Source organism: Manis pentadactyla, chromosome 11, assembly GCF_030020395.1.
Source record: "Manis pentadactyla isolate mManPen7 chromosome 11, mManPen7.hap1, whole genome shotgun sequence".
Classification (NCBI taxonomy): Eukaryota; Metazoa; Chordata; class Mammalia; order Pholidota; family Manidae; genus Manis; species Manis pentadactyla.
Window position 1 is genome coordinate 15,036,151 of NC_080029.1, and position 13,543 is coordinate 15,049,693.

General features: G+C 37.8%; 1 protein-coding gene across 12 annotated transcripts in view; it reads left to right on the top strand.

Annotated features, from left to right (window-relative positions):
- The window catches only part of EML5 (EMAP like 5), a 151,838-nt gene that overhangs the window by 99,284 nt on the left and 39,011 nt on the right, over positions 1 to 13,543 (top strand). Inside the window, exon 22 of one of the 12 annotated variants that reach the window (XM_036882380.2) lies at positions 10,759 to 10,918. The exons of the other annotated variants lie outside the window; for them this stretch is intronic. Coding sequence (XP_036738275.2) covers positions 10,759 to 10,787 — 29 coding nt within the window. The 3' untranslated portion in view covers positions 10,788 to 10,918. Of the gene's footprint in view, positions 1 to 10,758; positions 10,919 to 13,543 lie in introns of those variants that run through there. 12 annotated transcript variants of the gene reach the window in all.

Sequence of the window (13,543 nt, forward strand, 5' to 3'; positions counted from 1 at the left end):
TGAATATTTTGGTCCTGAGGTTAACTATATAAAAATAAGTCCTTCCAGTCAGTGTAGACTGTCCTATGAGAGTTTGCGAAACAATTCAATTTTATGGTAACCACCAGTGATAGAATAACCAGAAGCATAAATATGCAACATGAATTAGTATCTATTCTTAACATCTGTAAAGCAAATATTTTTCTAAATATTTGCCATCTTTTTGAACTTTTCTATATAGTGATATATTAGAAAGTTCCTATTAAATATTTGTATCCCCTGGCTTTAGCTTTTAATTATTTTCTCCCATCCTTCATTCCCCACCTCTTGTACCACTCATCTATTCTCCATGTCTTCAGCTTTTTTTTTCTTTTTTAGGATTCCACATATAAGATAGCTCATATGGTATTTGCCTTTCTCTATCTGACTTATTTCACTTAATATAATGCCTCAAGGTCCATCGTGTTGTCACAAATAGCAAGGTTTCATTCTTTTTAATGACTGAATAGTATTCCATTCTATATATATGCCACAATTTCTTTATCCCTCCATCTATCAATGGACACTGAGGTTGTTTCCCTATCTTGGCTATTGTAAATAATTCTGCAATGAACATAAGGATGATGCATATATCTTTTCAAATTAGTGTTTTCACTTTCTTCTGAAAAATATCCAAACATGGAATTGCTGGATCATATGGTAGTTCTATTTTTAATTTTTGGGGAATCTCCATACTGTTTTCTACAGTGGCTGCACCATTTTACATTCCCACCTACACTGTACATTCTTTATCTCCGCATTCTCACCACTTGTTATATCTTATCTTTTTGATTCTAGCCATTCTAACAGATGTGAGGTGACATTTCATTGTAGTTTTGATTTTCATTTTCCTGATGATTATTTTGAGCATCCTTTCATGTACATGTTGGCCATCTGTATGTCTTCTTTGGGAAAATGTCTATTCATGTCTGCCTACTTTCTAATCAGATTGTGTTTTTGTTTTGGTGTTGAGTTGTATGAATTCTTTATATATTTTGCATATTAACCCCTTACCAGACATATACTTTGCAGTTTTTTTCACTCATTCAGTAGGTTGCCTTTTCATTTTGTTGATGGTTTCCTTTGCTGCACAGAAGCTTTTTTGTTTGATGTAGTCCCACTTGTTTATTTTTGCTTTTGGTGTCAAATTTCAAAAATAATCACCAAGCCCAATGTCCAGGAGCTTACCACCTATGTTTTCTTCTAGGAGTTTTATGGTTTCAGATCTTACATTTAAATCTTTAATCCAGTTTGAGTAAATTTTTGTGTATGATGTAATACAATAGTCAAGTTTCATTTTTTTTGCCTGTGGCTGTATAATTTTCCCAACACCATTTATTGAAGAGACTGTCCTTTCCCCATTGTGTATTCTTGGCTCCTTTGTCATAAATTAATTGACCATTTATGTGTGGGTTTATTTCTGGGCTCTTTATTCATTCCATTGATCTGTTGTGTCTGTATGACAATACCATACTGTTTTAATTACTATAGCTTCATAATGTAATTTCAAATCAGGGAGCATGAAACCTCCAGCTTTGTTCTATCTCAAGACTGCTTTGGATATTTGGGTCTTTTTGTGGTTCCATGCAAATTTTAGTATTGTTTATTCTGTTCTGTGAAAAATACCATTAGAATTTTGTTAAGGATTGTATTGAATCTGTAGATAGTTTTGCATAATATGCACATTTTAACAATATTATTTCTTTCAATCCATGAGCATGGAATATATTTTTCTCATCTTCAATTATTTTCTTAATGTCTTATAATTTTCAATATACAGATCTTTCCCCTCCTTGGTTAAATTTATTCCTAGGTATTATATTCTTTTTGATGCTTGTAAATGGGATTGCTTTCTTTATTTCTCTTTCTGATAGTTCATTGTTAGTGTAAGGAAACAACAGATTTTTGTGTATTGGTTTTGTATCCTGCAGTTGATTTTTTTCTAATGGTTTTTTATGGAGTTTTTAGGGTTTTCTATATGTAATATGATGTCACCTGCAAATAGTGACAGTCTTACTTTCCAATTTGGATGCCTTGTATTTCTTTTTCTTGAATAATTTCTCTGGGTAGGACTACCAATGCTATGTTGAATAGAAGTGGTGAGAGTAGATATCTTTATCTTGTTCCTGATCTTAGAGGGAAAGCTTTCAGCTTTCCACTATGGAGTATGATGTTAGCTGTGGGCTTGTCATACATGCCTTCCTTACGATGAGTTATGTTCCCTCTGTACCTGTTTTGTTGAGAGTTTTTATCATAAGTGGATGTTGAATTTTGTAAAGTGCTTTTTCTGCATTGAGATGATCATATGATTTTTATCCTTCATTTTGTTAATGTGGTGTATCAACATTGACTAATTTGTGGAAGTTGAGCCATCCCTGGAGTAAATCCCACTTGATCATGGTATATGACCCTTTTAATGTATTGTTAAGTTTGGTTTGCTAACGTTTTGTTGAGGATTTTTATATTTATGTCCATCAAGGATCAATATCCTTTTTTTTTTTTTTGGTGGCATCCTTGTCTGGCTTTGGTATCAGGGTAATGCTGGCCTTGTAAAATGTCTTTCTTAGAGGTATCCCCTCTTCTATTTTTTTGGAAGCGTTTGAGAATGATTGGTGCTAATTCTTTGACTATTTGGCATAATTCACTAGTGAAGTCATCTAGTCCTAGACTTTTGTATGTTAGGAGTTTTTTTATTACTGATTCAATCTCCTTGTTAGTAATTGGTCTGTTCATATTTTCTATTCATCATGAATCAGTCTTGGTAGGTTGTATGTGTCTAGGAATTATTCCTTTTCTTTTAGGTTGACTAATTTGTTGGTGTATAGTTCATAGCAGTCTCTTGTGATCCTTTTATTTATTCCGCATCAGTTGTAACATCTCTTCCATTTCTGATTCTACTTATTTGAATCTTCTCGTTTTTTTTTCTTGGTGAGCCTAGCCAAAGGTTTGTCAGTTTTGTTTATCGTTTCAAAGAATCAGCTCTTAGTTTCATTGATCTTGTCTATTGTCTTTTTAGTCTCTTTCATTTATTTCTGCTCTAATCTTTGTTATTTCCTTCCTTCTTCTAACTTTGGGCTTCATTTATTCTTTTTCTAATTTCTTGAGGTATACAGTCAGGTTGTTTATTTGAGACTTTAACTGTTTTTAAAAGGAGGCATTGACTGATACGAACTTCCCTATTAGAACTGCTTTTATTGCATCCCATAAATTTTGGTATGTTACATTTCCATTTTTGTTTGTCTTAAGGTACTTTTTAAAATTTCTCTTTTGATTTCTTCTTTGACCGATTGGTTGTTCAGTAGCATGTTGTTTAATCTCTACATACTTATTAATTTTCCAACTTTCTTAATCTAATCAATGTCTTGTTTCAAACCATTGTGGTGGTAAAAATGCCTGATATTATTTCAGTCCTCTTAATTTTATTAAGACTTGTGGCCTAACATATGATTTGTCTTGGAAAATGTTCTATGTACACTTGAGAAGAATGTATATTCTGGTTTTGGATGGAATATCCTGTAAATATCTGTTAAGTTCATATGGTCTGATATGTTTTTTAAGGCTGATGTTTCTTATTGATTTCTGTCTAGATGATCTATCCACTGCTGTAGCTGGGGTATTGAAGTTCCCTATTATTATTGTATCACTGTCTATTTCTTCCCTTAGGCTTTATATATTTATGTGCTCCTATGTTGCATGCTTAAATACTTATAAATATTATACCCTCTTGTTGGATTAACCTCTTTATTATTAAGTAATGCCCTTCTGTATCTCTTATTAATAGTCTTTGTTTTAAAGTCTGTTTTGTCTGATATAGGTTCAGTAACTCCAGCTTCCTTTTGGTTCCCATTTGCATGAAATCTTTTTCCATCCCTTCACTTTCAGTCTGTATGTGTCCTTACATCTAAAGTATGTCTCTTGTAGGCAGCATATAGATGTGTCTTCTTTATTTATCCATTCAGCCACTCTGTATCTTTTGATTGGAAAATTTAATTTATTTGCATTTAAAGTAATTGTTGCCATTTTGCTAGTTGTTTTCTAGCAGCTTTGCAAACCTGAATTTGTAATAGTTTGTTTGTTTTTTAATTCCACACTATTATGCTATGCCTTGACTCATTTCATATTTTCTCCCTGTACAGCATTCTGGAAAATTTTTAAGATCTTATTCTATTTCCAAATTATCTTTATTACAGCTCTCTCACATCTGCCATTTAACCTAGCCGTTAGGTATTTAATTTTGATAATTCTCATTTTTAGAAATTTTGTTTGTTTTCAGATTTGCCTTAGATCTTTTTATAAAATATTATTCTTTGTGTTTTAGGTTTCCTCTTTTATGTTTTTAATCTTCACTATACTTATAAAGAATATAAAATCTAAATATCTGACATCTTTGGGAATCTATGCTGTGTTTTTCTTTCTGTGTTGGGATTTTTTTCCTGTATACTTCCTCCTGCGGGTCCATTTTCTTGTGTACTTGAGACTTTGGATTGTAAGTTCATGTTTGGTTGGGTTTTCTTTAACTCTGGGAATCCTCTGAGGTCTGAACTGAAGGCATATTCTTTCAGAAAGTTTGTATTTCCTTCTTCCAGATGCCTTTGGTACTAGCATCCAGAACTACTAAAAATTAATTCCTTTAACTGGCACAGATCATGTAACTAGTATAGTTTCAAATTTAAGATCTGCATAAGTCTACCTGTGTTCGTGAATTCTCAAGTGTGATTTTTTCCCCTGCATCTAGAACTCAGGCCAAGATAGACAAGTCTGTTTTCTGATTTCTTTATTTACTGCCAGTCACACTTTTTGAAAGTCTGTTCTTCCCTTGAGATATGGTTATAATGCTGGAACAAAATGAAAATACTTGTATTGAATTTTTTAAACTGCATGTGATTAAATATTGGTATGTTATTTCTTAAGGTAGTTGTAAGTCAAAAGTTAAAAAATCAGTGAAACTGAATAGTGTGTTTAAAATATAAAATTTGTTAACTTAAATAACTAAGTAAAAAGATAGAAAAATATAAGTATACATTATTTTAATTATTAGTAAATTGTGTAAATGTAAATAATACACCATAAAGTGAAAAAAGTTTCAGTATGAAAAATTGACGTGAAATAATCTTTCAAAGCTTTCCTAAAAAACAAAACTCATTAATGGTATTATTGTTGAGTTGCGATAATAGTAACTAATTTTGTGTAAATTTTCCCAGATGTCCAAAAGGCCTTTACTGACTACACTATCCACTATCTGAGTAAGATGAAAAGTTATAAATGTAATTCAGTTCCAAATTTACTCATCATATAATATTGTCTCTTATTTGATAGGTTTGAGGACATCTTTTTGAATAACATTTTTGGTAGGGACTATACCCCTTTTGTTTATAACAAGCTATAATGTTTGTTTCAAAGAAAGTGTTTCCAGTTTTCATTGTCTTTAGATTTGTGATTTATAGGAGGAAGTTCTGATTCATTACTTTCATGTCTGATGTGGGTTGAATTGTATCACCCCCAAAAGACATGTGGAAGTCTTGACTCCCAGTACCTGTGAATGACCTTATTTGGAAACAGGTTCTTTGCGGATATAATCAAGTTAAGATGAGGTTAGGCTGGATTAAAATGGGCTCTAAGTCCAGTGACTGGTGTCCTTATAAGAAGGCCATCTGAAGACACAGGGATATAGACACAAAGGGAGATGGGCAGAAATTGAGGTGATGCACCTATGAGCCAAGGAGCATCAGGGATTTCTGGCATCCACCAAAAGCTAGGGAGAGGCAAGGAAGGATTCTTTCCTATACCTTTCAAAGGAAGCAGGGCCCTGCCAACACCATGATTTGGAACATTTAGACTCCAGAACTGTGAGAGAGTAAATTCTTGTTATTTTAAGTTTTGGTTATGGTGGCCCTAGGAAACCAATACAGTGCTCACATTCCACCTGTATGAAAAGTCTTTGTACTAGAGTAAGAATTATTCTCACAGTTGAAGTTTTGCTGAGGTGACTGTCATCTCTGTAGCACTTGAGAGAAGTAGGAAAATAAAGAATACTTTACAGAACCCTTGTTCAATTAAAAAATTTAATGCAGTATATAACTATGGCTGCCTCAAGATGCTAATGATACAGATATCAGATTATTTTTAAATTGGAAATAATGGTATTAAATCTTCAGTACTGGAATTTTGGAACTTAGAATTAACATAGAATTTGAAAACCATTACAATATGAATGCAATGAAGGTATGCCCCTTCAAGAGTTCTGGGCTTATCCAGGAGGCCCAGGAGCAAGACTAGACTCCTTTGCTTTCTGGGGAGATGAGTCTTTACTTCATTACTCTAGTTTTCTGCCCCCTTTTTATTTTTCACCCCTCTGGGAATTGTTCTTAGTTTTTAATCACTCAGCTATGTACTTAGAAAGATGTTATGTAATCTTTGCTGAAACCCAATTTCCACCTGTTCTATGCCTGCATCCCAACCAGTTGAAAAAGGTTGAGTAACGCATGCAACTGTGGTGATTGGTCTCACTACTATTCTGTTTCTGTGCTCTCCTGTGTAGCAGAACTCCTCAAAATAGTTGATGTTCACTTCTCTCTGTTTTCATAACAATTGCTTTACAAACCACTCCAGCTAGGCTTTTATCTTGATAGGTCTATTGAACCTGCTGCCAATCTCTTGGTCAGCTCTCAATCCTCACCTTACTCACCTCACAGTAGTTCTTGGCATAACTGATCATTCCTTTTCTGAAATTCTTTCTTCACTTGGCTTTGGAACGCATGCATGTCTTTCCCCTGCCCCCTTTACTGGCTTCTTTTTTTCTGTTCCCTTTACTGGCTTTGCCTTTTCTTTCTGCTCTCTACATATAGGAATGCTCCAGGGTTCTCTCCCTGGCCGCCTTTTATATATACACTCACATTTTAGGTGATCGTATTAGCCACTGTCTTGTTAGAAGAAAGAGACTATACTAGTCATTTGAGCAGGGAAATTTTAATAAGAATTGTAAGCCAGTAAAAGGGGTTTGCCCAGTGAAAAGACTGTAGAAGCAGCTACTGTAGAAAGCAGCTACCAGCTCTAGTTAGCTGAGGGAAAGTGATGCAAGGAGGTTCAAACCTGTTCGGAAAGGGTGTGACTGCCACCAGAACACTGGGTCTGTCAGTGGTGAAGAAGCTTGCCGGAGGGGACAGGCTTCAGTGGAGCAGAGTGATAGGCGGATGGAGGAAAAGCTGGCTAGAGGGTGCAGGTTAGAGCTCAATGACAGAACCACTGCTTGGGGGAGAACTTAACCCAGGACAAAGCCGTTGAACTACGAAGGCTGCTGCTGTCCTGGCAAAGCATCGTGCCAGAGGCTGCAAATCACAGCTGAATCACTGGGACCATCACTATGATGTTGCTAGAGTACTCAGTGGGGCTGCCACTGTGGGGAGTGTTGTCAGGGCCCCTGCAGGCCAGTTCCCTGGCTCTAAAGGTAGAATCAAAACTGGAAGAAGGAGAGTCCCTTTCTCCCGCTCTGGATTCCTAGTGTCTTTCCAGCATCCTTGATTGGCAAAGCTTAGTATCATCAACTGGCTAAAGAAAAAAGTCTGTAAGGCCCAAAGAATGATACATTTTAAATTGAGAGGCAGTAAATTAATAACTGGCATAGAACTACTCCTTTGTCTAATCAGTCTCCATATGCATTTTTTTACAAACATTTGAACTTGAGTACAACCGCAGAACTAATGTAATGGTCTACCCATAAAGTTTCTACCTTCGATGCACGTTTTTCCTTCTTCCCCAAAAGAGAAGACGCACAGCCCCAACAATCATTGTATCCACTGCCGACTATATTAATTACTCTCAAATTCAGTCAGTCTTACTGAATATTCTCTTTCCTTAAGACTAAATTGTAAAGTTAACTGCCAACAAACTTATATAAAATATTAAGGAGAAAAAGGAGAGAGAGGAAGTGAATCATTTGTACATACACATAACAAGGACTCATAAATTGATAGGGAAAAATTTACAAGGACAGCAGCCTAGTCCAGGTGGCTCCCTTCTGTCTCTCTCTCCTCGACACAAACAACAAAAACACCCTTGATTTCCCCGCTCCGCTGAGCACCCACTCCCTAGGTTCACTCCCTAAACTCCCTCCCCCTTGCCTGCTCGCTTGCTGTGCACTTAGGAATGTTACAGATACGGAAGCAGGAAGATATATATTGCTCCCTTTGCCTTTGTTTGGGGCTCAGACTTTTGGGAGATTACTCCCCTCTGAGCCCGCTGGTGTGAAATAAAGCCTCAACCGTAACAAAAGCATCCCTGTTTCTGTGACTGGTCATAGGCTGTGGTTGATAAACGTGATTTCCTTTTTCCACTACCCATTTCATACCTTTGTCCTTAGCCAGAACTTCAGGTGGTTGGAGTTATTTAACTTTGGAGTGACCCAAACCTTCATTACTGATGTGAAATCTCAGTATCTCTGCCTGCTTTTTTTTTTTCCTGGATGCTATTGTTTTCCATTAAGTTTTACCTTTGGTCATGGAAGGACTAAGAGACATCCCAGTGAATCTCCTGGGTTCCAGATACAGTCCTTTGGTTCTAATTGTGTAGCAGTAACCCATTTTCCCCTTTGAAATCAGTATTAATTACCCGAGCCAGAAGAGTAACAATCCCTTTCTTTGCCTGTTGGTTCAGTGGTGTAATTTTCTCTAGATGGCCAAGTAATGGTCTCATCTTTCAGTTCAGTGGAAACATGTCCCTTGGTGAAAGCATTCTCCCTGTTCTTGGGAGCTAAGACTAAATCAACAGAGCCCAGAGTTGCCAAGATGTGAAATAAAATTGTACAAGTTGGTCATTAGATACAATAGTGAGAGGAGCCACTCCCACCTCCCCCTCTTGTTTTCTAGACCCATGTATTCTGCTATGAGAGAGCACCAAACAATGGTCTATGCTTCAAAGCATATACCTACTGCATCCTGTAAGACAAAACCCCGATCTTTAGGGTGTTACTTCAGGTGCCAAAAATTAGTTTTCAGCAAGCTTTTATACCATTCTGTTAGCAGCTTCCTCTGAGTGATGGGTGTGTGTGATAAAACCAGTTAATATCATTGGTATGAGCCTAATGCTGCACATCCTTTGCTGTGAAATGGATTCGTTGATCAGAAGCATGGAATTGAGTGACAGTGGATAAGGCATCTTGTGTGTGACACATGGTGGTGCTAGCAGAAGCATTATGGGTAGGGAAGGCAGATCCAAAATTCGTGTCTATTTTAGTGAGGATGAGTGTTTTCCCCTCCACAATGGAAGAGGCCCAATGTAATCAACAAGCTACCAGGTGACTGGCTGGTCTGTCTGGGGAATGGTGCCATATCAGAGGTCCATTGGTCTCTACTGTTAGCAGATAAAGACAGTCAGCAGTAGTGGTACCAAGATCAGCCTTACTAAAGAGAAGTCCATGATTTTGAACCCAAGTGTAGACTCTGTACCTGCCATCATGACAAGTAAGTGCTAGCTGGCTAGGAAAAGACACTGCCTGACATCAACAAAGCATATCATTTTGTCATTTGATTATTGCAAGTCTCCTCTTCAGTGTATGCCCTTTTGTGAGCATTCCCTAGGACACAAAAATCTTCACAGCCTGTGCCTTTTCTGAGAATTTCATCCACACATCTATTTTCCAGATTTCCTTGTCTCTAGCCTTCTAATCCTGTTTCTTCCAGTACCTAACCATTTACCCAAATAGTTAACAGTTGCTAAAGAATCTTGTAAATCTGTCCACCTGATCATCTCTCACTATAAAGCAGAAAACCAAATGTACTGCTTAAAGTGCTGTCCACCGAGAAGTTTCACCTTTACTGTTGTCTTCAAGGTCAGCACTGGTCGGGCTGCAGTGCCTTCAGGCGGGCCCCAACATGTGGTATAGAAACATCTGGGAACCTGGCTCATATTTTTTCTTCCTCAATCAACTGATCATAATCATAATCAGCACACATGGGGCCATAAATATGTAAGACACATTGCACCAGGAATTACTGTTGAAGGATTCTGAGCCACCTATTCATGCACATTACTTAAAATTTCCATATCTGTCCAAGCCTGGCCTTTTATTTGCCACTTCCACTCAATGGTTGTGCACAACAACAGTCTATCTATGGTTAGGTTAGTCATGTAACTTTCAGTTGATGATAGGAAACTTAGGACACATAGTCACCTAATATCCCATAAACACTTACTCTCTAACAAAGCCTAGTAGCAAGGGAGAAGCTGCTTCTCAAAAGGAAAATAGTTATCTGTAAAGGAGGGAATGGATTTTGCTCCCAAATAAAAGAGATCTTCAGTACAATTCTCCTTTGATAGTTTCTAGAGACTCCGTACAGCGTCCATATTTACCACAGACACTTTGAGTATCAGGTGGATTTGCTATGTCATAAATCCCGAGTGGAAGATCAGTCTTGCCATCTCTTATTCTGGTCCCCACTGGACACTGGAAGCCTTGTTAGTGACATGATAGGTGAGAGGAAGCAGTTCATTCAAATGTGGTATATATGTTGCTTCCACAAGATCTATCAAGTATTTTCCTCCTTTTGTTTGTGGCAGGTGGTGGGAGGTACAGCAACTTGTCTTTCACTTTGGAGGGAATATCTTGGTGTACTCCAGACACTGGATCCCCAAAAGCTTCACTGAAGTGGTAGGTCCCTCAGTTTTGGAGGGAATTATCTGCCACTCTCCTGACTCACTTATGTCTTACTAAGGCATCTAAAGTACTTGTTGCTTCCTGCTCCCTAGATCCATTCTGCATAATGTCATCAAGGTAGTGGACCATTGAGATGTTTTGTGGAATGTCAAGACAATCAGGATCTCTGAGGACTATGTTATGGCAAAGAACAGGAGAGTTGAAATAGCCCTGAGGCAAGGCTTTGAAGGTGTACACAAATACAAGCCAGGTAAAAGCAAACTGCTTCTGGTGGTCCTTACAAACTGGTATGGAGGAAAAAGCATTAACCAGAGCAATAGCTGCATGCAAATGCCTGGGGCTGTATTAACTTGTTTTAGTAAAGATCTGGAGGAGTAGTTTGAACTGGAGTCACCACCTAATTAAATTTACTGTCTGTTGTTATTATCCAAAATCCATCTTATTTCAGCACAGACCAAACAGGCCAGTTTAAATGATGATCTGCTAGGAATTCTTACCCCACACACTTCAAGTCTTTGGTAGTCACTGATATTTGTCACTGATTTTTGCAATTTTCAGGCTTGCAGTTTTGCTTCTGGTTTATATCTTGGTAGAGGGAAGAATTTCCAGGGGTTTTCCCTTAATTTTTCCTGTCAAAATGCCCATGGATCACAGAGCCAGCCTAGAGGAGTCTACAGACTGTCACATGTGTCTTTTTCAATTCAGGAATTCTGTGGAGTTCACAGACCACCTGGGTTCACTGTTATTCAAACCTGGGCTCAGACTCCATCTATCAAATGATCACCATAAGTTCCCACTTTTGCTGATATACAACAGCAGTATTTTGTGTCCTCAAGAATTAGTGTTAATTCAGAGCCCATGTGTAGTAATTCCTAAAAGTTTCAATATTTCCTTTGCTCCAGTTCACAGTCATTTTAGTTAAGTGGTCATTTTAGTTAAATGGATCCTTGGAGGAAGATTGACATGATATTCTTGGGGTGGGGCAGTGCTATAGGGTCTGTCCTTATTGGGACTTGGTCTTCCCTTCAATCAGGAGGCTCTGAGTATATATGAATTAACTTAGGTCTCAAAACTGGTTGAAAACATGTAACACTCCATTATTGCAATTTAAGTCAGGTACTTTTTATTCACCAGGTCTGGAGTTTTTTCTATTATGTAGATCAAATATTAATCTAGTAGCTTACTCATCTGTTGCATTCTTGGAGACACTGTGATTAATTAGCCACTAATAGAAATATCCCAGGCCAAAACATTCTGATTATTAGTACATCCATGTTGCTCTTTTTGGTAAAAGAATCTACCATATCTTTGGTGGGTAAGATTCTGTCTCCCATTCCTTGACCTATATAGGAGGGTATTCACAAAACTTTCCAAGGTTGCAGCTGCTGCCCTTAATTAATGTATTTCTAATGCTTTCATGGAGACTGTTTTCTAGACATTTTGGGAGGATGCAGTTGGTGGACGGGTGTGCAAGTTGCATACGAAAAATCTACTCCAACATTCTTACCTCCCTAAGTTTTTCGAGTCCTTCCTATGTATCAGGGGTCAGCCAATGGATCAAATCTTGCCTACGTCCTGATTTTGTAAATAAAGTTTTATTGGAACACAGACATGCCCATTCATTTGTGTATTGTTTAGGACTGCTTTGCAGTACAATAGTAGAATTGAATTGTTGTAATAGATACCATATGGCCTACAAAGCAATATATTTATTATCTATTCCTCTAAGAAAAAGTGTGCCAACGTCTGCCCTAGAGCATGCCGAGATATGATCCAAGTTAGGGTATAGTGATAGCAGAGTGGCTTTGATAGTTCTTCAAAAGGTTAGGCATTCCCTGCAGGGCATCTGCCCCAGAAGGCCAGTCTTCTCAGACCTGGGAGAGCAAGCTATTTGCAATGGCCGGTGGGCTCAGAATAATACAGAAGTTAAAGATTCTCAGTTTTTTCTGAATCCAACCAGATGTTCCCATACCACGACTCAAAGTTCCCTTCCTTCCCAGTCAATGTCCTAACTTCACATAAGAAATTTGGTGAGTCTGTGAATTCAAATGACATTGTAAATTTGCAGCCTACATAAATTTTGTGTTTAATTTTCAGCAATATCAGTCCAGAAATATGGGTTTCTTTTAGATTTGTCATGGAAGCTCTCTACTTGTGACATGTGCTGAAAGTTTAAGGATCTGGGCTTGTACTTCTTTCTGTTAAATGCTCCACGCACTCAGTGGAATCTGTTGTGTAACAGAGTCTTTGTAGTCATCATCATTTTTGTAATGGTCAAGAGCAGCAGCCTCTTGGACTCCCAGGGCACTTACTTCAGTAGATGCTTCATAATCAGTGGTCGTCTCCTGTGACCCCTTCGGTACTAATTCTTTATCAATTGAGAGACAGAAACAACCCCAGTATTTAGAATGGAAATGTTACTATAAAGAAGTGTTAACTAATAAAAGGTGGTTACTAAAAGGGGTAAAAGAGGATGCTAAGGGGTAAAGTAGCAACTACAGGTGGCAGCTGTCACCCACAGGGCTAAGCAAAGACAGTGAGCAGGGAATGAATTTAGAGAATGATGCCTTCGCTCTCCTCTCAGGCTGACATGCAGATCTCTTTGGAGAGGGTGGCCACAGGACAATGTCGCCTGCCAGTGGAAAAGAAATTTGCCAGAAGGCTGATGTAGTGTATCTTTCGCTTTGGTGGCAGAGAAGTTCCTCCATCCCCAACCCCCACACCTGCCTCCTCACTGACCCACTGGTTCTGGCACATCAGAAGGAAGAAGTCTCTTACTTCTTTTTGGCCTTGCAGGGGCACTCCAACACTCTAACAAGCACTTACTCAGTTTTCCTGGCTGTCACTACTATCTGTTTGCTACTACCTCCCATGTTA